Source organism: Miscanthus floridulus, chromosome 11, assembly GCF_019320115.1.
Source record: "Miscanthus floridulus cultivar M001 chromosome 11, ASM1932011v1, whole genome shotgun sequence".
Taxonomy (NCBI): Eukaryota; Viridiplantae; Streptophyta; class Magnoliopsida; order Poales; family Poaceae; genus Miscanthus; species Miscanthus floridulus.
In genome coordinates this window covers 69,308,174-69,333,905 of record NC_089590.1, presented here as the reverse complement: position 1 = coordinate 69,333,905, position 25,732 = coordinate 69,308,174, and the positions used below count along the sequence as shown (strand labels likewise).

Below are 25,732 nucleotides of genomic sequence, written 5' to 3'. Positions count from 1 at the left end.
GGAGCCTTTCGACGCCTACCCCTACCGCGCGTACAGGGAAGCAGCAGATTTCTTTACACTGCACACCGCCTGAATCCGCTCCCCTCCGGTTCTCCCAGACATATGTATCCATGACTCCATGCGTCAGTTTGCCCAGCTTTCTTTTCCCTCCTGCTTCCTTCGTTCTGCAAGGTTTGCGAAAACCATCAGGGGAATGGAAACAAATGGCGCTGAAGAATGCGCATAACTAAAAACCGTGTCACAGTATTAGTAGCCAATGAACAAAACGTGGTTCATATGTGTGATAGCTCTAGGGACTTTGTGATAGTTATTCGCGTAACAGAAGGCTGAAAATTAACTTTAGAAGTCATTCCAAACATGTTTTTTAAGTAACATATCAAATGGGATGGGAACGACAGTCAAGTCATGAGCTGTGCTTAGCTTTCCACTGCATCTGACTAGCGTCAAACTCTCTCCATCACTAGGAGGAGTTAAGGACATAACTTCTTCTATAGTCTCAGATAACACTACAAGATACCGTAGCTGCAAAAAATTAGTGAAAGAGCGAATGAAATCAGAGAATGTTTGTCAGCACATGATGCTACTAGCTATAGCAATATTTATCATTCTAACTCAAGTCTGACAAATATTAGTAGTTAGCCAGTTTTGGTTCATTGGAGCAAACCTTCAGGTAAGGGAAAACGCCAATGTGAAAGATTTGAGCACTTGTGGTCCATGTCACTACTTTGAAAGACGGCAGCTAATTAAGGACGAAAGTTCCCCAAAAAAAAAAGCTGAAAAAAAGTATTGTCCAATCATTCTTGACAGGAGTAAAAAGCAGAATGAACCTGTAATCCTGGTGTGACCAAATCTTATCCTACAACAAATTATTGCTTCAAGTAGCAAATAAAAAAGATTTATAACATGGTGCTTCTAAAACAACAAAAATAGAAAACCTTAACTGAAACAACAGATGAGTAGTCCAACTCAAAGATGAACTCCGCCCCAAACATGATGATAATTATTCGTGTTAATTGTCCTTTTTCCTGACAGTTAACATGCTAGGTCAACTTCCCCATGGTTATGGTTAGCAGCTTATCTATAATTTGAAATAATGCTTGGAAGAAATAGTAAAAGTTCAGTCCTCACAAGAACATGTTTGTTTCTACTTTTCTTGAGTATCGATGACATAATTGTAGCTACTAGATCCTATGTTTCCACAAGAGAAAATTGATTCCTCAAGAATGTATTCCTCCATTGGTTTTTGACATGAAATTTGCAACCTATTATTACAGATTCTACTATATTGCACCATATGCAAGAATGGCAAGAGCTATACTCACCTTGCTTCTGGATGGGCACTTTTGCACTGATACAATTGATATTCATCATGAGTATATTGGCTCAATTTATGTTCAAGAAATTCAGATGGTGGAGACAGAGACTAAAGGCTGCAGCTCCTGAAAGCAATAAACAATATCAGGAACACAAGATTACAGATATAAAGCTGCGTATCTCGTATAAAGCATGCAAAGCTTGTTGCCTGCTTATACTAGGCAGTCATGTTCTGAGGGCAGTATTTCTACAGTTACATGAAAGAATAAGTGATTGCAAGTATCCACCCTTTATTCTTTGTGAAGGTTTGCAGGTGCTATCCTTGATAATATTGTCAATACTAGTATTCAGTTTTCAGAAAAAACTGGTGGATATTTAGCTTTCTACAATCAGCTACAACTGTTGTAATTGATCTCAGGTCAATTTTGGCAACCCGTGACGATATAGGATTTGAAGAATGGATTGATCTGTTCATGCTTGTTGTTTGCACTTACCTGTTTGCAGTTTCAGCCAGAGGGAAAACAGGAATCACATTCACAGACAGCAGCGTAACAGAGCCACTATTGAATCCATCTGTGGGACAGCAGGCAGAAGCCAAACGGCCATGTCCATATGGAAGAGTAAATATTCTTGAACTTATCACCTTCTCCTGGATGAACCCTGTGTTTTCTATTGGATACAAGAAACCTCTAGAGAAGAATGAGGTGCCAGATGTTGATGGCAAAGATGCTGCTGAGTTTCTGTTGATTCATTTAAAAAGATCATAGATGATGTTGAACGCAGGCATGGCTTAAGTACTTCATCGATCTATAGAGCAATGTTTCTATTAATAAGACAGAAAGCAATGATCAATGCAGGATTTGCAGTTTTAAGTGCCAGCGCATCCTATGTTGGACCCTCACTGATTAATGATTTGGTGAGATTCCTTGGAGGAGACAGGCAATATGGACTCAAAAGAGGTTATATTCTCACTGTTGCTTTTCTAAGTGCCAAAGTTGTGGAGACCATAGCACAGAGGCAGTGGATTTTTGGAGCTCGACAGCTTGGGATGCGGCTGCGAGCTGCTTTGATATCCCACATCTATCAAAAGGGCCTTCGCTTATCCTGCAGTTCAAGGCAGAAGCATACTAGTGGAGAAATCATAAACTACATGAGTGTAGATATTCAAAGGATAACTGATGTTATATGGTATACAAACTACATCTGGATGCTACCCATTCAGCTTTCTTTAGCTGTTTCTGTCCTCCATACAAACTTAGGGGTCGGGGCCTGGGCTGGTTTAGCAGCGACATTGGCAATAATGGCTTGCAATATTTCACTAACCAGAATGCAAAAGAGGTTGCAAGCCAATATCATGGTTGCCAAAGACAACAGAATGAAGGCAACAACGGAAGTTCTTAGAAGCATGAAAATACTGAAACTTCAAGCATGGGATATGAAGTACCTTCAGAAGCTAGAAACTTTACAAGGCGAGGAGTACAGTTGGCTATGGAGATCTGTGAGGTTGTCGGCTCTAACAACATTCATATTTTGGGGATCACCTGCATTCATTTCCTCCATAACATTTGGCTCATGTATACTGATGGGGATTCCTCTTACAGCTGGAACTGTTTTGTCAGCTGTTGCGACATTCTGCACGCTACAAGATCCAATTTTCACACTTCCTGACTTACTTTCAGTGTTTGCTCAGGGAAAAGTTTCAGCTGATAGAGTGGCAAAATACCTTGAGGAAGAAGAATTGAATTGTGATGCAGTTACACAAGTACCGAGAAACGACACAGACTACGATGTGGAGATTGATCATGGAATATTCAGCTGGGAACTTGAGACTACTTCTCCAACTCTGACAGATGTAGAGTTAAAGGTAAAGAGAGGGATGAAAGTGGCTATCTGTGGAATGGTCGGTTCTGGAAAATCCAGTCTATTATCATGCATACTTGGGGAGATGCCAAAGCTAGATGGGACTGTCAGGGTCAGTGGCCGCAAAGCATATGTTCCTCAAACTGCCTGGATCCTGTCTGGGAACATAAGGGAAAACATTCTGTTTGGAAACACACATGACAAGGAAAAGTATGAAAAAATCATACAAGCATGTGCGCTGACAAAAGATCTTGAGTTGTTTGCAAATGGTGATTTGACTGAGATTGGTGAAAGGGGAATTAACATGGGTGGTGGACAGAAACAGTGAATTCAGATTGCAAGGTCAGTACAGGAAGCCAGCTTTTCAAGGTTCGTTTAAATGCACAAATACATTCAACTTTGTACTAGTAATGTGATTATTTGACCGTTTGAGGCTCATTGTTGATTCAGAAGAGAGAGAAAATAATTTGTTCATATCCTAATCAAATAAAATAATTTCATTCTACAGGATTGTGTAATGGGAATTCTTAAAGATAAAACAGTGTTGTATGTGACCCACCAAGTCGAATTCCTTCCTGCCGCAGACCTTATACTGGTAAGTGTCGAAAAATACTTTGGTTTAACCCATCGTGTCCATATTTCAAAGAACTAACCATTTGAATTCAAATTAACAGGTGATGCAAGATGGTAAAATCGTGCAGAAAGGGAAATTCAATGAACTTCTTCAACAAAACATAGGGTTTGAAGCTATAGTAGGTGCGCATAGCCAGGCTCTTGAATCTGTTATAAATGCTGAGAATTCCAGCAGAATACCGTCAGACAACCAAAAATCAGCAGACAGTGAGGATGAGTTCGATACAGAAAATGAAACAGATGATCAACTTCAGGGCATAACAAAACAAGAGTCTGCACATGATGTCTCGCAAGACATCAGTGACAAGGGGAGGATAACACAAGAAGAAGAACAGGAAAAGGGAGGCATTGGCAAGAAGGTTTACTGGGCCTACCTGAGGGCAGTTCATGGTGGAGCCTTAGTGCCAGTAACAATAGCTGCACAATCATTCTTTCAAATATTTCAGATAGCCAGCAACTATTGGATGGCATGGGCATCACCTCCTACAACTGCAACCACTCCAACCGTTGGATTAGGCCTCATCTTCTCTGTATACATAGCACTATCTATGGGAAGTGCCCTGTGTGTCTTGTCTCGGTCCTTGCTTGTGTCACTGATTGGTCTACTAACATCAGAAAAGTTCTTCAAGAACATGCTCCACTGCATTCTGCGTGCCCCAATGTCCTTCTTTGATTCCACACCTACTGGTATAATTTTGAACAGGGTTAGTGCTTATTTAACTTTATGACCATTCTCATCATCTTTCACATGCTTACACACCATTAAACTAATTATTATTTTTTTGCATGGAACAGGCCTCTAATGACCAAAGTGTTCTAGATCTGGAAATAGCAAACAAGCTAGGCTGGTGTGTGTTTTCAATCATACAAATTCTGGGGACCATTGGTGTTATGTCACAAGTGGCATGGCCAGTTTTTGCTATCTTTGTTCCGGTGACGGTGGTCTGTTTCCTGTGTCAAGTATGAACTCTTAAAAACAACCTTCTGTTTATAATTATCCCTTTCCTATTACTTTTTTGCACCGTGAATTCCAGGAAGATTCACTAGCAGATTCCTTTATTTGATGGTACCCATTTCATAAAATGCTGAACGTGTTCATGTTTTGTATGTGTGCAGCGCTACTACATACCAACAGCGAGAGAGTTGGCTCGTTTATCACAAATTCAAAGGGCTCCAATTCTACACCATTTTGCAGAATCGCTAGCAGGAGCATCAAGTATTAGAGCATATGGACAGAAAGATCGTTTCAGAAAAGCAAACCTTGGTCTTGTTGACAACCACTCCAGGCCATGGTTCCATAACATTTCCGCAATGGAGTGGCTTTCTTTCAGGCTAAACATGCTATCCAACTTTGTCTTTGCCTTTTCTTTGACTCTGCTAGTGAGCCTCCCTGAAGGTTTTATAAACCCAAGTAAGCTCTATATGCAGATAGAGTCATGGATGATTACAGAAGCCTCAAGCTATCTTTTTTTTGAACATTAAAGTCTCAAGCTATCTTACGTTTGATTATTGCCAAACTAATATGATTGTATATACAGGTATTGCTGGACTTGCAGTGACTTATGCATTGAACCTCAACTCACAGCTGGCATCCATAATTTGGAACATTTGCAACACAGAAAACAAAATGATATCAGTTGAAAGAATAATGCAGTACTCGAGGATCCCTAGTGAGGCTCCTCTCGTAGTTGACCATTACCGCCCAACAAACAGCTGGCCAGATGCCGGAACTATCAATATAAGATCCTTGGAGGTATGTGTAATACTATACTGAATTCTGACCCACTATAGGTGTAATAATCAAGTGTGCGTGTGTAAAGTTTTAGTCAGCAAACCCAAAAAATCTCTCATGGAGACTAATGTCTGAAATTGAACAATCGTTAGATAAATCAAAGGTTAAATAACTTGCAGAAAGTGCTGCAAAGCAGAATTCATCTCAGGAAACTGCCGACTCAATGATATTTTGCAGCATATTTTACCAAAGAGGATAATAAGACTATTTTTAAATATGAGATAAAAATAAAGAGCAGAAGTTCACGCTTTCTCATGCACAAAATAGGACTATTCGATTACATAAACAAAAGTGGGAGTGCCACAGATTGTAAAAAATGAAGAAATATAAGACAAGAGTGGCAGATATAGATACTGTAAAGCATGCAATTAACTGTCTTTTCTCTATGATGAGACATGACACATAAGAGTGGAAGGTTTTTTTTTCAGAAGGAAACTTCTGATGTCATTAACCCTGATATATGAACTTTCTCAATTGCAGCCACCTAATGTTGTTGTTTGCTTTTATAGGTTCGATACGCAGAGCATCTCCCATCAGTTTTGAGAAACATATCATGCACAATTCCAGGAAGGAAGAAGGTGGGGATTGTAGGACGTACTGGTGGCGGAAAGTCAACTTTTATCCAAGCACTTTTCAGGATCATTGAACCAAGGGGAGGAACAATCGAAATCAACAATGTTGACATCTTGAAAATAGGGCTGCATGATTTAAGAGGAAGACTAAGCATCATTCCACAGGATCCAACAATGTTTGAGGGAACAGTTAGAGGGAATCTGGATCCTCTGAACGAGTACCCTGATCATCGTGTGTGGGAGGTAATTTAATGAACTACAGATACCATTATAAAGGAATCCCTTATTTAAGATGTCAAATAGAGAGGCCAAATCTTTGTAGCATTAGTCATTATTCCTCACACTTAATGTTCCACGTCACCAGAAAACAGGTTGTGGACGACAATATCTTTTGTGAATAAATTTTGGTAACAGCATTCATGGCTAAATCACCAAGCCCAGTGATTGTGCACTATGATGGTTTAAATGTGGCTCCTGGTGAAGTAGAAAAACACATGTAAAAGTGCACCTATTTTATAGAGAACTATAGATGCAAAGCAGTGCCTCAGAGTTCTCTTATAATCTAAAACGGTAAAACCCTGATGTAATTTTTGTATAAAATTGTAATTTAATCAAAACTCAATCTGTAAAAAAGAAAAATACAGAAGTTATTATAAAATCATGATGGCTAAGGTAAAGTGGTTTTTAGTTCTTCAAGCATATGATCAGGAATAATTTTTTTCTCCTTCTTTTGGACAGATTTTGGACAAATGCCAGCTTGGTGATATAGTTCGGCAAAACCCAAAGAAACTGGACTCCACAGGTAATGTATCTTTTGAGCACAGCCAAATATAAAAATTTAGGATGCAGGAATAGAAATTTCAATGGTTGATACTATAGCCCTTTCATAATGATACTGTCATTGAGATTATGAGATATTTCCTGCAGTTGTCGAGAATGGGGAAAATTGGAGTGTTGGGCAGAGGCAACTATTTTGCCTCGGAAGGGTTCTCCTAAAGCGAAGCAATGTTCTTGTTCTCGATGAGGCAACTGCTTCAGTTGACTCCTCCACTGATGCAATTATCCAAGAAACGATCCGCGAGGAATTCGGGAAATGCACGGTATTGACAATAGCTCACAGAATCTACACCGTAATTGACAGTGATCTCATTCTTGTTTTCAGTGAAGGTAAGTCACGTGATTGAAGCACCAGTTCTCTACCTTTTACCAGATGTAGCTGCTGGATTACTAATATATGTGTGCTTTAATGAATTATTGTGATGAGCAGGAAGAATTATAGAATATGACACACCCTCAAAATTACTGGAGAACGAGAGCTCTGAATTCTCCAGACTCATAAAGGAGTACTCACGGCGATCTCATGGCTTCAGTGGAACAGCAAACAATTGAATGGCGACAAGAGAGTGAATCCAAGATGGTGAAAGTCGATACAGAAGTTGATTACCACACAATATATCTATATATGACAAGTACGCACCAAAACCACACGGCCAGGGTTTACAATGGAGGGTGCTTCCGTACTACTTACTCCAGCTCTTAGATTACGATGATTCAGAAAATTGGAGTGATGAAATGTACTATAGTTTACTGCAGATGCAGGACATAACTGAAATGGGGAAACGATAACTTGGTAGCTACTCCGTATAAATCGTGCACTGAAAACCAACAATAAAGTTGGAGTAATTCACGCTTAACTGGATGAACAACTATTTGTTTAGTGGAGAACTTACATCCAGCGCACTGGGTGCGGCATTCCATCGAGCTTGTCTGTGGGAGAAAATTGCAAATTTAGGACTCCAAACAACGTGCTTCGCAAATATAGGACTCCAAACCTCGTCTTCATAAAAATAACCCTCGAAACGTTGGCTTCTTAATTTTCATGACATTTGGTGTATTAAGACTCTTTTCTCATCTAAATACGTGTATTTCCATAGGAGATCAGTCTATTGCGGTGCCAGTCATAGAAGAAGATCAATTCAGCATCCGGATGAAATGCAACTACCTTGTAGTATGGCCCCCAGGTCCACTTTCTTGGTCCAAAAAGATCAGCCTTGCTGATGTTGTGCTTGAAAGTCCACTCCTCGCTGCCTCTATCCTCAAGAACATAGACCGACAAAAAATCCCCTTTGTCGTCATCAAACATGTAAAGCAAGCGCCCCTCAGAGTGGCCAGTGAAGCCATTGCCATAGCATTCACTGAATTGCGGGGGCACACGGTTGACCCTCCATGCCTCTCCCTGGGTGTCCACCGCAGCAATTGCACCGCCTTGGACAGTGAAGTGTATGACACTATTTAAATACGTCATGCTGCCATCAAAGAGATGGCATTCATCCGCACCCCAACCACATTCACTAAAAATCCATCTTCCAGTTTCAGATGAGTAAATCTCTATTGCCTCAACTTTATAATCAGTTATGCCAAATTCTGTCTCCAGTAGCTGAAAACATGGAAATTCGAGGAGGGATCAAAGCCTAGCACAGCAGAGCGGATCCACTTGTTCTCTCTCATTGGAGCACCATACTGCCCAGGGGCCTCGCTCAGTTGGGGCAAAGCAAGCCACTCGCTGGTTACAGGATTGCAGACAACAGGTGGTGGAGCACCCCAGCAGAGCAGGAGGAGGAGCCTGTTGCAAGAGTCGAGCAACTCTATCTGCCCACAGGTCGGGGGCTGGAATGAGAGAGCCGTATAGACCAGAAGGGTAAAAGGGTCACTTTAGGAACAAATACATGTATGATGTATTTCGATGAGAAAAGAGTCTTAATACACCAAATGTCATGGAAATCAAGAAGCCAATGTTTCGAGGGTTATTTTTACGAAGACGGTGTTTGAAGTCCTATATTTGCGAAGCACGTTGTTTGGAGTCCTAAATTTACAATTTTCTGTCTGTGGTGGGCGGCGCGCGCTCCGAGCCATGCCTGCACGCGGAGCTCTGCCGCCGTCGCGAGCTTACACCGATCAGAGGGGACGCTTCGGATAGAAGCTAGATAGTAACAAGATGCGCCGACGGCGCGACGCAGGCACATCGTCGTTCGCCGCTCGCTGTCCCCATCCGCGGCTCCGTGCGCGCTCCTCCCCCACAAAATGCCGCACATGCGCGCGACCCCGGATTAGGTTGGTGCACGGGCGAACTCTTGCCTTAGCCTTGAGCCCTGAGTAAGGCCGGGCAAAAATAACCGAGAACCGAGAACCGAACCGAAAGAACCGGAACCGGAACCGAAACCGAAAGAACCGGAACCGAAAATTTCGGTTCCTTATTCGGTTCCTGATATTGAAGAACCGAAATAACCGAAGAAAATTCGGTTCCTACTCTCGGTTAACCGAATTAACCGAAAGAACCGAATTACATGAATTATACTTCACTTACTTGTATTTTGTAGGATTATGTGTAGTGTTTTATATTTGAACTGCTATATATTTGTGTTACTATATTGCTATTGTTTTCTTATATATTATTATTATTAAAAATGAATATAGTGTTGCATAAATTTGCCTTAGAACAAGTATATTTATTATTATCTTGAGGTCTTCTGAAAAAATTCGGTTAGTTCGGTTAGAACCGGAACCGAACCGAAATAACCAAGAACCGAAATACTCGGTTCCTAAAAATTTTTGGAACCGATCGGTTCCCATTTTCTAGGAACCGAATTTCTTCGATAACCGAAGGAACCGAACCGAAACCGAACCAAGAACCGAACGCCCACCCTGAGCCCTGAGCCCTGGAGCGCCGCCGCCGGAGCCCGGATGCAGGAGGTTCGTTGTCGCCGCAACCGAAAGTTACAAGCTAGTCCCTAATCTATTAATCGCGATCGAATATTTTACAAATAAACAACTAATATGCATCGTGATTAATAATTGTGATACAATATTTTACACTTGAGATCCTATTTTGGATCGCCACAGAGACCAGCGGATCAGCTCGAGGAGCTCCGCTGCCGCATGTCTTGGTCGTCTTCTCGGCGACCACACGGCGGCGACCTGGTGGGAATGCGATGGTGGCAGCGTCTGATAAGACATTCCTTGCACACGCGGTTTGCTGCGCGCACTCCGCGTTGGCGCGTCCCGCCCGCCTGGCGCCTGCGCCGATGATCCCGGCGTGCGGCGTCTAACATGAAGGATCGACATCATTTCACCGGCCTGCTCACACTACTCTTTGGCCTCCATGAATGTCAGAAAAGTCATCAGCACAATCACACATGTAAGCACAGACGCAACATATTCAGATTTCAGAGCAAGCAAACGAATAGATCACCTCACAGTTAACGCTGCAAAGCATGTCCATGTCGACTGTCGTTTAACTGTATTACTGGTTATTACATATGAAGTATAGGAGAAGGACCATGTATCACAGCAAACTACTGAACTACATATCAAATGAACAACCAAAGGACGCAATTATATTCTCAGGGATCATTCACAGGCTTTTTGGTTTTTATATAAAGCAGGAAATCGAAGACGCCGAAGGCTTATCATGCAGATCAAGGATTTCATTAGAACAGACTGACCCGACTTGTTCAGAACAGGCAAAACCATTAGCAACAGGAAACAGAAGTCAGCAGCAGGCTCCTCATGAACAGGTTAAAGAATCCTCAGGCTCAAATTTTCAGTCGTTCAATGACGCCATCACCCGTAGCAAAGTCACGAAGGAACCAGCAATAAATGAGATTGTTAGGATAGCCAGAAGAACAGACACTTCTAGCTCAGATTTCAGAACAGATCGGCAAGTTCAATAGGGCCGTGTTTAGTTGCCCAGACTCGGCGCCGGCAGGAACAGTGTATTTACACTGTAGCTATAGCGCCGTTTTGTTTTTATTTGGTAATAATTGTCTGATCATTGACTAATTAGGCTCAAAACGTTCGTCTCGCAAAGTACAACCAAATTGTGCAATTAGTTTTTGATTTCGTCAACATTTAGTACTTCATGCATGTACCGCAAGTTTGATGTGACGGGGAATCTTCTTTTTGCATAGTGTTAAATTCTGGAATTTGGAGTGAACTAAACATGGCCTAGGTTCTTAGTTGTTACCATGTAACGTCTGGCTTGTCATTCTTCATGTCCATTCCATGTCCACAGTCACACATGCTTGATTGGTGTAGAAAGTGTTGGCCCACGGAATCACTAGCTTAGGTGAGTCGACCACTCATTAGTCTTGCCGACCACGACAAAATATTTTTCGACCACACACTATGACCAGAGATAGAAGCACATAGCAGAGACATCAGCGTTGGCCGGAGCTCTGTATAAGAGATGACAAATCTTAACTCTCTCTTTACTGAGTTGCAGTGACAAACTATATATACAACTTTATTCATCTAGTCATAGTACAGCTGTCATGCTGTTACAGTCACTAGATGAGACAGCAGGGCTGACTCTGGCGTCTGCCCCTGCTGTGGCTACAGTGTGGCAGGTGAGCCGTTCAGCGCTTGCCCCTGCAGTGCTACAGTACCACGACAGAGAGCCTTTTCGGCGCCGCCTTCCCCTACCGTGTGTTCACACAAGGAAGCAGTAGATTATCTAATAATTCTTCCCCTAATTCTACTGCTAATCCTTGACCTCCCTCCATGCCGATCATCTCCTTCAGCTCCGTGAGTCGAAGACGGCTGAGCGGCTTGGTGAGGACGTCCGCGAGCTGCCGACCAGTTTCGATGAACTCGATGACGATATGCCCTCCATCGACACAGTCCCTGAGAAAGTAGAACTTCACGTCGGTATGCTTGCTTCGGTCGTGGAGAACCGAATTCTTCGCGAGTGCGATGACGGGCTGGTTGTCCACCATCGGTGCTGGTGGGTGAGCTTCCACACCGGTCAGCTCGCCCAGCAGCCTGCGCAGCCACACAACTTAGCACGCCGCTGTGGCCACCGCTACATACTCTGTCTCGCACGTAGATAGCGCCACCACCTTCTGTTTCAACAATAGCCAAAAATTAGAGTTGACTCGAGGAAGACGAGCACGCCAGAGGTGCTTCACCATCCGTCGATGTCCCCCGCCATGTCTGCATCGCTGAACACAGTGAGCTGCAGCCTACTTTCGTCGGTCTTGGGAAAGACGATCCCCTGATCTACTGTCCTCTTGATGTAGCGCAGTAGCCGCTTCATTGCAGCCCAGTGATCCTCTCTAGGATCCTCCATGAAGCGACTGACGTAACCCAAGGCGAACGCAATGTCCGGCCTCGTGTGGACTAGGTAGCGCAGACCGCCGATGATGCTCCGGTAGAGTGTTGCATCCACCTTCGCCACGGTACTGGCCTTCGTCAGCTTCAGTCGTTCCTCCATCGGAGTCACGCATACCTTGCACTCCGCCATGTCACTCCACTCTAATAGCCTCGAGGCATACGCACTCTAACCGAGCGTGAGTGCCTTCTTTCCCTGTCTCACCTCGATGCCGAGGTAGTAGGAGAGTGCCCTGAGATCGCTCATTCGAAAACGAGCCACCATCTCGCGCTTGAAGCTGTTGATGTCCTCCGCACGTGCGCTGGTGACGATCAAGTCATCCACATACATGCCGACAACGAGCTCCTCCTTCCCCCATCGCCACGTGTAGAGCGCGTACTCGGTTGCGCACCTCGTGAACCCAAGCTCGCATAGCGTGGCGTCACGCTTGGCATTCCACGCTCGTGGGGCCTGTCGTAGCCCGTAGAGCGCCTTGTGCAGTCGGAGCACCCTGTGCTCCGCTCCCTTGACAGCAAAACCCAGAGGTTGTCTAAAGAAGACCGTCTCCGCTAGCTCATCGTTGAGAAAGGCCGATTTTACGTCCAGATGATGGATGCGCCAGTCCTTCGCTGCTACCAAGGCTAGTAGCAAATGGATAGACTCTGTGCGCGCTACTGGCGCAAAGACTTCCTCAAAGTCGATGCCCTCGCGCTGAACAAAGCCTCGGGTGATGAGTCGTGCCTTGTGCTTGACAATGGCGCCATACTCGTCCCGCTTGACCTTGTACACCCACTTCAGGCCGATCGGACTGCATCCTGAAGGTGGATCGACGAGCTCCCAAGTCTCGTTTTCCTCGATCGCCTTCATCTCCTCTAGCATCACCTGTCACCAATCTCCATCGCGCTCGGCCAGCGCAAACATGGGTGGTTCCTCTGCATTAACGAGCAGCAGCACTGGATCATTGAGCAGCCGACCTGCCAGGACTGAGGGCCCTATGCCGCCGACGATGTCGTCCAGCCTGTAGAACCGCACCTCCTCACCATCGTGGAAGGCATCCACGAACTCAGTGATGTCACTTGGAGGTGAGGTAAACTCGATCAGTGTTGATGGAGTTCCCTGTTACACCGGAGTGATCGACACAACACCTGAAGTGCTCGGCACCCCGGATGCAGTGCTCGGCACTACTCCTAGACCGCTCGTCACCACTCCTAGAGTGGTCCACACCCTCCCGAAGTGTTCGGCACCCGTCTTACAGTGGTCGACATCAATACAAGCCCCATTGGCTCCGCTACGGGAGTGTTCGGCACCCGTCATGGAGTGGTCGCCATCACTACAGGACCTCCCGGCTCCACTCCTGGAGTGCTCGGCTCTGTCGTTGGAGTGCTCGGCACCCCTCCCGGAGTGCTCGACACCTCTTCCCTAGCGTCTCCACCATCATGGATGACCAAGTGATCGATGACGAAGGTGTTGGTAAAGCCGCTAGCTTCCCCCGAGCTAGGACTGTTCTAGTCCCAGGCTGCCTTCTCATCGAACACGACGTCGTGCGAGACAACCACCTTGTCTCTGTGTGGGTCTTAGAGCCGGTACGCCTTGGTACCCTCCACGTAGCCCAGGAACACCATCGGTGACCTCCTGTCCTCCAGCTTGGTCAGGACCAGCTTCGTCTTCCTGACGTGGCCGATGCAGCTGAATGTCCGGAGGAAGGACATGCTCGGCTTGCGTCCATGCCAAGCCTCAAACGATGTCTTGCCCTTTAGGGCCTTGGTAGGAGCACGGTTGAGGATGAACACCGTCGTGGTCACCGCCTCACCCTAGAACCTTGCCGGCATGCCTTTGGCCTTTATCATGGATCGAGCCATGCCGACCACCGTCTGGTTCCATCGCTCCACCATGCCATTCTGCTATGGCGAGTACGGCGCGGTGTGGTGTCGCACCACCCTGATCCGCGTAGTACGCAGCAAACTCCACCTAAGTGAATTCACCGTCGCGATCAGTTCTCAGCACGTGGAGCTTCTTGCCGCTCTCGGCCTCCGCGCGCATCTTGAACTTCTTGATCGTTGCCGCTGCTTCATCCTTGCTCGTCAGGAGTTGTAGCCATATGTAGGGCTGCAATCATTCATGAGCAAGAGGAAGTACCGCCGACCACCATTTGTGGCTGGCGTGATTGGCCCGCAGAGATCGCCGTGGACGAACTCGAGAGCGTCCACCACACGAAACTTGGCCGCCTTTGGAAATGGCAACCTCATTTGCTTTCCGGCCAGGCAGCTGTCACATAGCTCGCCTCCGTGCTCGATGTGGGGTAGCCCTCGGACCATCTTCTCTAGCCGACCAAGTGTGTCGAAGCTGAGATGTCCGAACCGGGCATGCCATAGCCACAGTTCTGAAAGGTCCAAATGGCTAGAGGGGGGTGAATAGCCTATTAAAATTTTTCTACAACAACACTTAGCAAACCAGTTAGACAATCATGAGGCGAAGCAAATATTGTGCTAGCCTCCTAAAATTGCAAGCTACCTATCACAATTCTAATTTATATAGTTTCTATCCACACAATAGCTATGTCACTACACTAAGTTAGTGCACTCTCAAATACTCCCTCCATTCCTTAATATAAGCCATATAGATTTCTAAAAAAAATCCAAAATATAGGTACGTATCAGCTCCCACGCCGATTAGTTTGGAAACCTTCCCACCGTACATAGCACGTGCCCCAACCAATCCCTTAGATTTAGAAAGCAATCTGATTGGAAGAGAGAAAATGGCCTGATTTTCCTTTTTTCCTCGGTCTCACATCCTTTCCCAAGCCATGCGTTAATATTGGTGCTAAAAACTATATGGCTTATATTAAGGAACGGAGGGAGTATTAACTAAAGAGTCACACTAACCAAACTAACAGGCTCTCACAACTAGCTACACTAAAGAGCTTGACAACTAGTTTGCGGTAATGTAAAGAGAGTGAGAAAAATGGTTATACCGCCGTATCGAGGAAGGAGCCAATCAATCATAAGAATGAATACCAATGAAGACCAATCACCTTAGAATCAAATGATGTCATAAAGATTTTTTACCGAGGTTCACTTGCTTACCGGCAAGCTAGTCCTCGTTGTGGCGATTCACTCACTTGGAGGTTCACACGCTAATTGACATCACACGCCAAACCCTCAATAGGGTGCCGCACAACCAACACAAGATGAGGATCACACAAGCCACGAGCAATTCACTAGAGTACCTTTTGGCTCTCCGTCAGGTAAAGGTCAAGAACCCCTCACAATCACCACGATCAAAGCCGGAGACAATCATCAACCTCCGCTCGACGATACTCGATGCTCTAAGCCATCTAGGTGGCGGCAACCACCAAGAGTAACAAGCGAATCCCACAGCGAAACACGAACACCAAGTGCCTCTAGATGTAAACACTCAAGCAATGCACTTGGATTCTCTCCCAATCTCACAAAGATGTTGAATCTATGATGGAGATGAGTGGGAGGGCTTTGGCTAAGCTCACAAAGTTGCTATGTCAATGCAAATGGCAAAGAGAGTGAGCTTAAACCGGCCATGGGGCTTAAATAGAAGCCCCCACGAAATAAAGTCGTTGTACCTCTTCACTGGGCACAACTCGGGGTGACCGGACGCTCTGGTCAGATCGACCGGACGCAGGACCCCAGCGTTTGGTCACCCGATGCTTGCCACGTGTTATCGGCTTCAAACATTGATCACCCGATCTCAACGGTCATCAGTACATTTAAGTAGTAACTTGACATGCTGCTCAAAGTGACCGGACGCACCTACACTAGCGTCCGGTCGTTTTCAGTAAGGTACCAGAAGCGAAAAATCACGACCGGACGCGTCCAGTCGTGACCGACCAGACTCACCCAACATCTGATCACTCAACGTCTCCCCTGTGCGCTGCATATGTCATCATACATCATACTGATCGGACTTAGGCCCTGAGCGTCCAGTCATTTCTCACGTTAGCGTCTGGTCATGAGACCGAAACCACACGCTCACTACTACCACTGACCGGAGGCGCCGTTCCTACCGAGACCCACGTACGGTCACTTAGAGTGACCTCCGTTCACCTAGGTTAAGCCACCAGACACATCTGTTATGCTCTGTGAAACCCTGTCTTTTCTATACAGTGCGCCGGTGGCACCGTCAGACACTCCGCCGGTGAAGTTTCTTACCCTTGCTTAAATGTGTCAACCACCAAGTGTATCACCTTGTGCACGTGTTAGCATATTTTCACAAACATTTTCAAGTGTGTTAGCACTCCACTAGATCCTAAATGCATATGGAATGAGTTAGAGCATCTAGTGGCACTTTGATAACCGTATTTCGATACGAGTTTCACCCCTCTTAATAGTACGTCTATCGATCCTAAATGTGATCACACTCTCTAAGTGTCTCGATCACTAAAATAAAATAGCTCCTACCACTTATACCTTTGCCTTGAACCTTTTGTTTTTCTCTTTCTTCTTTTCAAGTCCAAGCACTTGATCATTACCATAGCATCACCATCATCATGTCATGATCTTCATTTGCTTCACCACTTGGAATGTGCTACCTATCTCACAATCACTTTGATAAAATAGGTTAGCACTTAGGGTTTCATCAATTCAACAAAACCAAACTAAAGCTTTCAAGTTCCTCGATGTTCCTTGCTGCCAGGCACACCGGCTACTCCACCTTCAAGTCGAGCAGGTACAACCGGTTCTAGGACATCTTTACCTTAGCAAGAAGTCACTGCTCCTGGTCTCTGATCCTGAGGACCCCGTCCTTGATCAGTACCTCGCTACCACGCTCATTCAGCTGGCCAATGCTGATGATGCTTGAACGCAGCTGCGGGATGTAATATACATCCGTTAGCGCGTGGTGCTCACCGTTCTGGCACTAGAAGATGATGGTGTCGCACCCTTGGATTGCCACCTTTGAGCCATCACCAAACTTCAATGTGTCGGTCACATTGTCGTCGAGCTCGGAGAAGGCTACCTTGAAGCCCGTCATGTGGTTGCTGGCACCGGAGTCCAGGTACCACCGCTGCACCTGCTCGTTGCCCACATGTCTGAGGTGGTCTTGGGCGCGTGGTTCGTCGAGGTTGACAGCCATCAGGGTCTTACCAGGCCCTTTCACCATCATCACCTCTCCATTCTCCAAGGCCTCGACGTCGTGCAATGCACAAAACGTCGCCATCAGGATAGTGGCCTCATCATCATCGTCAGCTTGCGCTAGATGAGCCTCAGCCTTTTTCTCTTGCTTGCGATTTGGGCACTCCCGTGCCCAATGGCCCGTCTTCCCACAGCGCATGCAGGCATTGGGGTCGACCTTCTTCTTCTTCTCTGAAGAAGCCTTGCCGTGGCGCTTGCCATCACCACAGCGGCTGGAGGAGGCTACCCTGGAGTTCCTCCGAGCAGCCCACTCCTCCTCTGTCAGCAGCAGTTTACCGTTGTCCTTCGTTGCTGTCGCTTGCTCTAGACGCTCGTCCATCGCCCGCAGATGGCTTGTCACATTTTCAATGGTGAGGGTGGACAAAGTCCAGCATCGTCTCTATGGAGAGAGCGATCTAGATGTACTTTGCCAGCACGGAGTGGAGGTACTTAGACACCGCATCCTCTTCGTTGATGGTGACGCCGTGGCTCTTCATCTTGCTGATGAGCGTCTACAGGAGGAGGGAGAAATCCTCCACCGATTAACCATCTTTGAACTTGAGGTTGGCATACTCCTGCTTTAGAAGCTGGGTCGTCGCTTTTTTTGAGCGATCAGAACCGACGCGCATCGCTGCAATAGCCTCCCACACCTCCTTAGCAGAGATTTTTGCCTCCAACGGCTCCCTATACTCCGCTAGTACAGCAGCGATGATAGCCTCCAATGCTGACATGTCATCTTCTTCATTGTTGGTACCCTTATCAACAGCATTCTAGAGCCGTCGGGTTCTGAGCTTGACCTTCATGGTCACCGACCACTCTCCATAGTTGGTGCGAGTCAGTGTCGGCCAACTGGTGCCGCTGACCTCCCGCACCGTGCGAACAACGACCTCTAGTCGTGGCTGGGCAGCCACAGCAGTGCCACTGCTGTCGTCCATCTTCAAATCGTCCGTCATCACCAGTGGTTAGTCCGGCGACGACGCTTGTATGGCTCCGATACCACTTGTTGGCCCACAGGATCACCGGCTCAGGTGAGTCGACCACTCACCAGTCTTACCGACCACGACAAATGTTGTCCGACCACATACTATGGCTAGAGGTAGAAGAAGTGAGGGAGAACAGAGTATACACACACAACAGAGACACCAGCGTTGGCCGAAGCTCTGTATAGGAGATGGCAAATCTGAACTCTCTCTTTACTGAGTTGCAGTGGCAAACTATATATACAACTCTATCCATCTAGTCATAGTACAGCTGTCATGCTGCTACAGTCACTAGATGGGACAGTAGGGCTGACTCTGTCCCCTGCCCTTGCTGTGGCTATAGTGTGGTAGGTGAACCGTTCGACGCCTGTCCTTGCAGCGGCTACAGTACCACGACAGGACCCTTTTCAGCTTCGCCTTCCCCTACCATATATTCACACAAGGAAGCAGTAGATTATCTAACAGAAAGATCCTAGGTAGGGAAGCTCCAACACGTGCCAGACCAATCGTGACCCGATTAGCCGGCTGTTCAACATGCCAAGCTATGTACTCTCTCTGAACCCATCCAGGAGGGATGTCAAACTCTGAAGATGCCCCAACATCCTCCTCGTCATCATCCTTTCGACCATTATCCTCGTCTATATACTTTGAACCATCATCCTCACCCTTGTTGCACTTGCACTCCTCAGGTACCTCGTCAGGAGCAGGTGCCTCGATGGGTCTCAAATCCATGTACCAAATAGCTATGTGAAAATGAATCAAAAGCTCTTTCAGGTGGGCGAGCGATTCTGTTGCACTAGCGTATCACCATAAGATTGTGCCCCTCAATGATCAGCTTGAATACTGGTTCATGGAGGTCAATCGTTTTTTGTAGCCCCATCTCAAGTGCCATGGCACTGGCCACAATCTGGTCCACGTCTCCTACTGGACCAGCATAGTACGAGAGCACCTCACCTTTGTCATTGTGGAATATACCACCAATGCTGGCGGGACGGCCCTTGGAACAACCAATTCCATGAAAATTGAGCTTGATCCAACCCTTGGGTGGAGGCGACCATGTAGTCCGTTTCATTGCTGGGAGACGGTGACGGAAAACAGGTCCCCAGAATGGAGTATCATCATCCCTGCAATCACATGGATCTTCTCTGAATGGGCGTGATATTCGCTCTTCCAGTTGCATACGGAGGGAAGCCACATGACTGAAACAATTGAGGAAGAACGATTAATGAATTTTTCCACTGAAATGGCTTCTTGGTCTAAAATTTTCAATCAGAATACAGTAACACAAAGCAAAGACATGTTAAATGGCTAGACATTGGCCTCAAGCCTTCAAGGTCTTACTCAAAAGAAAGGAATGAATTATATTCCACCTCCAACATGAAGTTAAGGTAAAATTTCTCCTTGAGTGTCAGCCCTGTAGAGTCAGATTCACCATTAAAAAAGAACACTAGGAAGAAACCAAGCTTAAGCAGATGATCAGAAGCAGAAGAAATACTTGGCAATTTTGAGTATATGTCCATATCATCGTCTACTTCAACAAACTCCACCTTCAACTCACCAACACCATCTAATTCCTCATTGGATTTTCCCATAGCAATGGCTTCATGAATGTAATCCACGGTTGCCCACAGGAATCTATCCCTTTCCAAAGCTAGGGAACCCCTACTGGTACATCCAAGGTCCCAGTTTTCAAATGCACCATAAGCACTTTCCACACTGTACTTCAACCCATAGGAAACCAGAATCACCTTATTTAATTGCTTAGGAGAGAAGTTTGATTCCACAAGATTCCCTATGAATTTCAGACCTGGAACATAGAAAAGTGTTTGGCTTCTCCACACTTCTTTGGCACTGCTCATTAACTAGAAGAACTCTTACTCCCAAGTCGAAGCAAGCCTTGACATCAGCTGGCGAGAGTGCCGGGTCATATATTTCAATGTTGCCAACTGGAAATACCTTATCTTCCTTTAGAAGAAGAGCGAAAGCAAGCTGATACTGAGATCTCATGTCAAATTCAAAGCTCCCAAGGCCATAAATTACCAAATCCATGCATTCATGACTTCCCAACATGCTTGAGATATGATCTCCAATACTTGGATTTTCCTTAAGCTGATGAATGAACTTTGCGTACAGTGAAGAACTCCTAACATCGAGCATAGTTTCACGCACTTCTTTAACTATGCTCACCGCTTCCTTTAAATCTTTATCCTCAATGTATGCATCATTAGGATTTAAATACCATCTAGTTTAATGAAAAAATAGACCATGAATCAGTCATTGAGGTTATTAATGACAAATAGCAAATACAATTTGCAATGAGAGATAGGACACGTTTACAGATTTACTATTACACAGTAATGCACTATGCTCTCTCTACAACAATATCTATATGCCTCATGTTTTACATGCAAATCGTAACAGAGAAATCAAATGTCTACTGGTACCTTTCAAGTCATTTTTAATTTCAGTTTTTTTTTTCTGATCATTACCTTATACATTGTTGAAGAAAATAAGAACATGCACTTCTGGCTGCAGCAATATCGTGATCGGTGAAGCAGATATCACTCAAAGTTCAATAATAAAAGAGAGCCAATATTTCCATAACCAAATCTAGAGAAGCCCCAAAGTGAACAAACATAGATGATCTGAAGGAGCTCATCATGTAGCACACAAAGAGCACTTTCATTCCACAACCTAAAATGTACCAGATTCTTGCATGTAGTATATATTTTTAAAAAAATAAGTCATGGATTTTAGTGATCAAAGAGCAGGGGAACAAAATTGTTCCAAAGAATATTTCAGCAGTTATATGCAAATCATAACAGAAAAATTGAATAGCTTGTAGAATGTAGACTATTAGCACTGCACTGCAGGTTAACTTCATCAGTGAAGAAAATTAGAACTTACACTGCAGCAATATCATTATTGGTGAAGCAAATCTCACTCAGAGTTCAATAATACGAGGAAGCCAAAAGAAATCAATTATCTTTTTTTTTTGCGAGGAGAGAAATCAATAACCAAATGTAGCGAAGCGAAATGGGCAAACAGACGATCAAAATCAGTTTAGCAATTAGTACATAGATCACATTTCAGACCAGAAAACTAATATTTATCCGTTTCTTGTGGTATGTGGTAACATTTTTTTTACTTAAGTCATTGAACAACACGGGACAAAACTGAACCAAAAAAATATTTCAGAGTGTAAACGATCTTAGCAGGTACTACATGATCTTACCGACGTTCACTGTGCTCCAAACCCCCTTAGGACAATTCACTGCAACAAAGAAAGAGGCAACAAGACATCAGATCCAACTACATAAAACCACAAATATGAACAATTGTACAGCAGAACAACCTGGCACAAGATGGTCCATGTCAATTTCAGGATCAAAGTGGAATACATGAACTGAAAAGGAGCTGGGAAGAGCACTAATCATGGCATGTCTCTCTATATTAGCAATGCAGTGCATGCATCTGCACTCCTCCTGTGAATCGTCACAATCTTTTTTTGAAAGAAATGAATCGTCACAATCTTTGGCTAGTTCAGCATCAGGATCATCATCTCCCCAGAGAGGACTATCGAGCAAACCATCGATTTCTGAGCATAGCTCAATCTCACGCACATACTCCCGAATTGCCATCACCCTCCTCACTTTCTTCCTCTGCTCGGTGACACCAAACTTCTCCTGCTTGGACATGCTGAGCTCAAACATCTTGACCATAGTGCCAAATCTGTGCCCGAGCAAGACGATCTTGCCGAGCTGATCCGCGCTCCAGTTCAAGGTGAGCAGGTTTTTGAAGAAGACGCGGTCTGCGTATGGCATGAAGATGAGCGTCGGCCCGTGAACTGGCTGGCACTGCTGAACCGACGCGGTAACGACGCAGCCCAACTCCTCCATGGCTCGGCGCTCCACGGGGGCCGCGGTCGGGCACACCACCTCGACGTCGCCGATCGCGTCGGGGAACGCGTCGCGAAGGAGGAGTAGCACGGCGAGGCGGAACCGTGGCGCCCAGCTGTACTGCGCGCCGCCGAGCCCGTAGGCCACGACCCGGAGCCGCTCGCCGTCGGCCCCCCCGCGGACGCGCGCCAGTGCGTCACGGAACGCGGCATCGGAGGCGAAGAGGTCGGAGAGCTTGGCCAAGAGTCTGGACGACACGACCAGCTTCATGGCGAGCCGCATGGACGCCACGAGCCGCGCGTCGTCGCCCATCACGAACTCCTCCATGACCAGGCCAGACGACGACGGACAGGCGCCACCTGCTTGGCGAAACGAAGATCACAACATGGAAAGGGCCGACATTGCAGCAAAGAAAACCCCATGGTCGACGAAGACGACGAAAAAAAGGACGATTGATGGAAGGTTGATGTTTACCACGAACGACTCGCGCTTCCTGATCAGGCTCCATCGTCTTCTCTGCCACAGCGCCAGGATCGGAAGCGGAGAGAGAGAAAGGAAAATCAGTTTCAATGATGCCGTGGCACGACGATGGGTGGATTGATGTACGTATGCAACGCGCTCAGAGGAAGGGGGAGATAAGCAGATGGATCGATTACCAGGAGCAGGAGCGGGGGGTGGTGAAGCCTTTGCCATGGAGTTGCTCATCGCGGCGGGGTGAGTAGGGTTTTAGTTGGGTTTTGCGGGTTGCATCGCTCTATTGGGAGCCGGAAGAAAAGCAGCGTGCGGAGGAGTGATTTCGCGTTGGGCTTCCCGTTTCGCGGAGCAGTCTGACGCAGTCAGAGTTTGGGCAGACGACAGAGATATTTTGATGGTTGCTTGAGGTATAGGAAAAGGAAAAACCCAGGAATTAAGATGGCATGCTTGTCTAATCCTGTGGATATTGAAAACAAAAGGAACATAAATGAGATGGCCTTTGGCAGCAGCTCAGGTGAAACACATGATTTTTCATCATAATAAGTTGTTTAATTTATTTGCTTAATCACTTCTCTGGTAAGAATTTGTTTCATTACTCATAGACAAGTGGGTCCATCAACAAGAAGTAAAGATCATTACTACCTCCGTCCTCAAAAGAATGCAATTCTAGCACAATGTCACATTTTAGTACCTTAAGTTTTAACCAATTATAGATAAAAAGGTATACATGTTTATGATACCAAATAAATATCATCAGATTAATTATGAAATGTATTTTCATAATAAATTAATTTAAAGATATAATTTTAAATATTATTCACTAAAAACTTGATCAAACGTGAAACACTTTTTGTGGTATGCAACCCATAGTTGCATTCTTTTTAGGACAGAGATAGTACCAGTTGAAGAAGGCTTTCTCGTTCTTCGTGCATAGGATTTGTAGAAAGAGGTTTGAATAGATTTTCTATGAAATGCCAAGCATGAATCCTACAAAACCAAGGTTAGGAAAGGGAAAAAAATCCTCCATAAACAGTATTCCCTGTAAAACTCCTTCAATCCAAAGGAGCCCTAAGGTGTCTATTGGTATCATCCTCTGGTAGAGAGTTCATAGTTTCAGCCAAATTTCAACAAAAATTTTGCGAAATTGGGTAATTTTAGGGATGACTTAAAGAAGAGTCTGAAAATTTATATTACACAAATACATATGCTATATAACTGTAGACTCATATATTTATATTGTTTATTTATGTACTCCACACAATATAGATTTTGTAGTAATAAATCATACTAATATTTTGTTTACATCTAACATTTTTAGAAAAATCATACTTCATGTTTAAGTCTTAAAAAATTGATGAAATTCGACAGAATTTCACGACTTTCATAAACAGTTTTTTTTATATAAGTTGTACAATAAAAATTGAAAAACTGATCCGCTCTTTCATAAACAGTTTTTTTATATAAGTTGTACAATAATGCCATCTCACATTCTTCATGTCTTTCATTTTCAATTTACATGCTTCCTCCATCCCAAATACTCCTAGAATGGAACTCTCGCTTCATAAGAAACCAAACAATCCCAAATTTACCACGCAATACGCCTGTTCATCATGTTAAAAAAAAAGGTCGATACAAAGACATACAGTGCGTGCCTCGTGCACTGCGATTATAGTAGTAGAAATTTAGGCTCCGGCTTATCAGTCATGGTATAGCATTTTTCTCTCCCAATAAATCAACCGTACAAATCAACACAAACAGCTTACATAGCTTAAACTTGACCGACACCGGATACACAGACTCACATCTTACAGCACGTGAACACGGCCGTCAGAACGTGCGCCGGAACGCTTGCCTCTTCTTAGATCGCCAGTGCTGACGTTTGGCCAGCGGCCGCGCCGGCGCCGGCAGCGGCCCGCATTGGCACCGTCGAGGCCAGCGAAGCATGCGGTCGAGCCGGTGTCGACGGACGCGAGACGGGGCGAAGAGAGCAGCACGGACCACCTGAGGCACACGGGACGGCAGGCAGCGATGGACCTGGGCGACAGCCGCTGGAAGACGTTCGCCATGACCTCGTTCGACGCGGGGCCCTGGCACCTCATGGCCTCACGTCGCCTCGACAGCTTCCTCCACAGCAGGTTGAGCCCGGTAACCCACTCCGTGATACGACGGTCGGCGTGAGGTCCGCATAGGAGATCACGCCTCGGCGGTGCCGCCGTCGTCGTCATTGTCATGCCGATCGATCTCGAGGACGGCTGGAAACTTCGGAGCATGCCGATCGATGTCGAGAGCGGCTGGGAACTCTGGATCCAGGGGATTCCTCTGCATTATGGCTTGTAGTTGTACATGTAGATACCCCTGGGCATATCCAGGGAGGACTCGCGGCTTGTAAATAAACATCACAGACACAACAACGGCAGAACGGCGGTTGACGGCATTCAAATACAGGTTAACCGTAAACCATCCGGACTTCAAGCAGCGCCTTATGCCATACACAACTAAGACTATCAGTGAACGGCAGACACTGGATTTTTCCTTCAAACTCGTGAATTTTCATTACGTTTTTTTGCTTTTGTGAAGCAACCGAAAGGTACCGTGACACATAAGAGAAGAGTGAATTAAGCAACTTAAAACTCCAACTCTAAACTATGATCTCTTTTTCTATCCTTAACAAAACATATGCAAAAAGATAAACTATATAAATATGCAACTACGGTTTTACTAGTGTGTTGCTATCTCTATCATAAAAGGAGTTATACAAACAATATAAATACGGAAGCTAAAGAGTAAGGTAGAGTTATGAAAACTCCCGTTGACGACTCCGATATTTTTACCGAGGTATCGAGAAACGCACAAGCTTCTCCTAGTCCTCGTTGGAGTCCCTCGCAAGGAATCCCTCGCAAGAGCCAAGCTCCCGGTCGG

At 45.4% G+C, this 25,732-nt stretch overlaps 1 protein-coding gene and 2 pseudogenes across 1 annotated transcript; 1 reads left to right on the top strand and 2 right to left on the bottom strand.

Annotated features, from left to right (window-relative positions):
• The first annotated feature begins 1,333 nt into the window (after positions 1 to 1,333).
• On the top strand, positions 1,334 to 7,819 carry LOC136493341 (putative ABC transporter C family member 15; annotated as a pseudogene).
• A 264-nt stretch (positions 7,820 to 8,083) lies between these two features.
• LOC136492139 (uncharacterized) lies at positions 8,084 to 9,084 on the bottom strand. The gene is made up of 3 exons (XM_066488257.1): positions 8,986 to 9,084; positions 8,743 to 8,838; positions 8,084 to 8,608 (listed from the first exon to the last, which is right to left on the bottom strand). Exons 1-3 carry the CDS (start codon positions 9,082 to 9,084, stop codon positions 8,084 to 8,086), a joined length of 720 nt encoding a protein of 239 aa, XP_066344354.1.
• Positions 9,085 to 10,763: 1,679 nt separating this feature from the next.
• Positions 10,764 to 23,044, bottom strand: LOC136492881 (uncharacterized; annotated as a pseudogene).
• Between the last annotated feature and the right edge of the window lie 2,688 nt (positions 23,045 to 25,732).

Bases quoted from the DNA above. Each gene is read 5' to 3' on its own strand.
- LOC136492139 (XM_066488257.1), bottom strand. From the start codon at position 9,084: ATGGCTCGGAGCGCGCGCCGCCCACCACAGACAGAAAATTGTAAATTT. The intron at 8,839-8,985 runs GTAAAAATAACC...CTCTCATTCCAG, and splicing joins GGACTTCAAACACCGTCTTC to CCCCCGACCTGTGGGCAGAT. The intron at 8,609-8,742 runs GTAACCAGCGAG...CCATGTTTTCAG, and splicing joins CACCTGTTGTCTGCAATCCT to CTACTGGAGACAGAATTTGG.